At 34.3% G+C, this 3,306-nt stretch overlaps 1 protein-coding gene across 2 annotated transcripts in view; it reads right to left on the reverse strand.

Annotated features, from left to right (window-relative positions):
• The window catches only part of LOC107638673 (probable carboxylesterase SOBER1-like), a gene marked incomplete in the record, with an annotated part of 3,616 nt that continues 639 nt past the window's right edge, over positions 330-3,306 (reverse strand). Inside the window, 5 exon segments of one of the 2 annotated variants that reach the window (XM_016342029.2) lie at positions 330-752; positions 838-945; positions 1,214-1,341; positions 1,476-1,599; positions 2,076-2,128. In XM_016342029.2, the coding sequence (XP_016197515.1) occupies positions 663-752; positions 838-945; positions 1,214-1,341; positions 1,476-1,599; positions 2,076-2,128 (503 nt within the window). 2 annotated transcript variants of the gene reach the window in all.

Raw genomic sequence — 3,306 nt, forward strand, 5'->3', positions numbered from 1 at the left:
GCAAATAGAGTGTAAGACAAAGGCAAAAAATTTCAAGTGGCTACCATCACTTGTGGTAAAATTACATTCTTTTTTCCTATATGAAGTTTTCCCTATATTTTTAAGGGGAGTAACATTGACACTTGTTTACTTAATTGATTCTGTTTATTGTCACTATTTTTATTTACTGTATGTCTGTATCCATATGCACCTACATAAAGATGTAATAACATTTGGTTAAAGAATATAATATAATTAAGGCTATATTAAAGTTTAATGGTCCTTAATATTATGACCTATGGGCATTATTACCTATGAATTCATAAAGAATAATTAACTGAAAAAGCATATTCTTTTAGCTAAAAGTGAATTATTTCATTCATGGGTTTCCAGAGGAAAGAAAAAGGTAATGGTAAAATGTATGAAAAACAGGGACAGAGAGAGTAATAACACTTACACTTCTGTTTCTAACTTTTAACATTAACAAATGGACAATGAAGCATTGATCAGAAGGCTGCCCCATCAAATCTATCATAAATATTGCAATGCAAGATACGAAATTCCACCATTCCCCCCTTTCAGCCATTGAGGTGATTTACTTTCTTGCAGGCCATACCAAATTCCACCACCAAGGTAAAATAATAAATGAAAAAAAGAGAAAAATCTTGCGGGACCAGAAACGATTACGAAGAAGTCTGTAGGCGTGTCTTGATCCACGACTCCAGATTTCGGAGTTCCTCATTGCTTATTGAGTGAGCAAGACCAGGATAAGCCTGCAATTAGAACAAATGTCAGCATCATGATGAAGATTAAAAAAGAGGGGTCAATAGATGAATCATTAAAAACTTGAAATCTCACCTTAAATTCACAGCCAACACCAATTTTTTCAAGGAAAGGGGGACCTGCTTGTCCAGCCTCAAACAAGACTGTTCTATCAATAATCCCATGGGACCACAATAGTGGTGTCTGCAGATATTTATATAAACTATGTCAACATAAATAAAATAGGTGATAAGTACATACCAAAATTCAGTTGAGTTGAATAGTATTCAGGAACTAGGTATACAAGTTATAATTGCCTTAGAAAACTCGGATATTCCATCAATTGGTACTAAGTTAGTCTAACTTAACTAACATGGTTCATATATTTCTATGTTGGGATATAATGATGTTGATATTTTTCACTTACATCAAACAAGTAATGAGAATAATGAAAATTCTTAAATATTTGTACCCGCTTTGCCTCGGGTGTAATTTGTCCTATGATGGACGAAGATGAGTTAAATGGTACCCAGCCACTAAATACTGCACCTCCACCTAAAGTTTTTGGGTAAAGCAGAACGCTAGCCAAGGTCAATGCACCTGCAAAACGTTACTGCAATTCATTGGAAATTTATACATATGCTTTTCTTTAAAGGAATTAGTGTGATGAAGGAGATGATGAAAGCACCGAGATATGTAGAGACACATATAGAGAAAGGAAATAAGAAAGCAACCTCCTTGACTGAATCCACAGATAAATACATTATTAGGGTTTGTGCCATCAGCTATTTCCTTGTCTATTGTAGCATGCACATTCTTAACAGCTTTAATCAAACCACTCTCATCTTGTGGAGAGTCCTGACAATAAGTAAAATTCTTTCAAACATAAATTGATATGCCAACAACTCCATCCTAAACAAGATATAGCATAAACACTACAATCATAGAAGAATACTAAATTGGACTTCTCAATGAAGTGAATGGCAAAACTAAGAAGTTATAGGATGAGATGTGCAACTAATTATTTCTTACAAAATGTAAGACCTCAAATTGCTCACCCTGTAGACCAAGCTTTCTATTAAGACAAAGTAATTGAATGGAAAAAGAAAAGGAGGAAGCTGACGAATTAAACAAGATCATGATCACTGTCCAGGGGACCTATAAATTAAGAAAAAAGTGCATACTCAAATAGACAATCTAAAAGAACCGTGCAACAAAGAATAAGTAGGAAAATGGAGATATGAAAATTGTGTATTAGTTTCCTTTCATGACTGGAACTGCAGAGAGTCTATTAAACTTAATAAATCAAAGAAAAAAGGGAATGCTAAACTTACAGCAGTTATAGGAATCTCATGAATGTCAAACCATGAGGGCATTACATGACCATCTACAAGATGAAACAAATCAAAATCTCGTTATCTCTCAGACTGGAAAGCATATTATATCTTCATTCTTTAAAAGTATATACAAAGTCAGATTGTCACTATATCATGTTGCAAGGAATTGTGATCTCATCTAATATTGTGGTGAAATGAACATGCTTTAAAACTTCGATGGATGCATAGTTAAAATTTGCCAATCAAGCAAAAACTTAAGACATTGAAGGAATAAAAACAAGAGAACATACATAAGAAATGGATTAAAAGAACCTTTCCTCAAAAATTATAAATGTTGGATCACTATATGTTCAGGCTAAAAGGAATAATTGATGACAAGAGTGCAACTCTATGTACTTAAAATTTCTAGGAATTGCATTTTGGTCAATAATTCACCATCATACATGATGCTAAGCTCATCAAATTCTAAAATTGACGCTAGCCAAATGGTGCCAATACTATTCTCTCCAGTATTAGTTGGGGGATCGACAACACACTTAACATCCCAGCCCATGGCGCTAGTAACAAGTGTAACCAACAACAACAAACAACAACAAATCTTATTCCACCAGGTGGAATCAACTACATGAATCAAACGACAACATTGCACCCTATCATGTCTACACTCTACAATGAGATTGTTCACACATAAATCTCACTTGATCACTTCCTGCAGAGCCTTTTTAGCTCTTCCTCTAACCACTAGTTTATTTTTCATTTGATCCACCCTTCTGGCTCGATTATCTACTGACATTGTCCCCATATGTCTAAACCATTGATACTCCACCGTCTAACAAGTGTAATTCCTTACACGAAATGTGATCCTAAGGAATTTTGTGAAAAAAAATTGAAAAAAAAAAGTATTGTAGCTAGAAATTATTTTGTTCTTGACTCAACCCTTAACACTAAAGATTGAATGAGGGAATCAAGCTTCAGCAAATAGTAACGAACAAGATTCTGATGGGATAAGCACAACAGAATGAAAGAGCCACCACCACTAGAGCAACAAGGACATGGCAAAAAACAGCAAATTCAGGCATCTGATTTGTTTTTCATCTAAATGGAAGCCAAAACAAGTATCCAAAACAGGTAGTATAAAAAACATTGAATGATTCGTTGTCCACAGAAAGCACGAAAAAGCATAATTTGAAGGGTAAAGAGAGATCATGAGAAAGGAAAGAAGAGCTTA

This window comes from Arachis ipaensis, chromosome B04 (assembly GCF_000816755.2).
Source record: "Arachis ipaensis cultivar K30076 chromosome B04, Araip1.1, whole genome shotgun sequence".
Taxonomy (NCBI): Eukaryota; Viridiplantae; Streptophyta; class Magnoliopsida; order Fabales; family Fabaceae; genus Arachis; species Arachis ipaensis.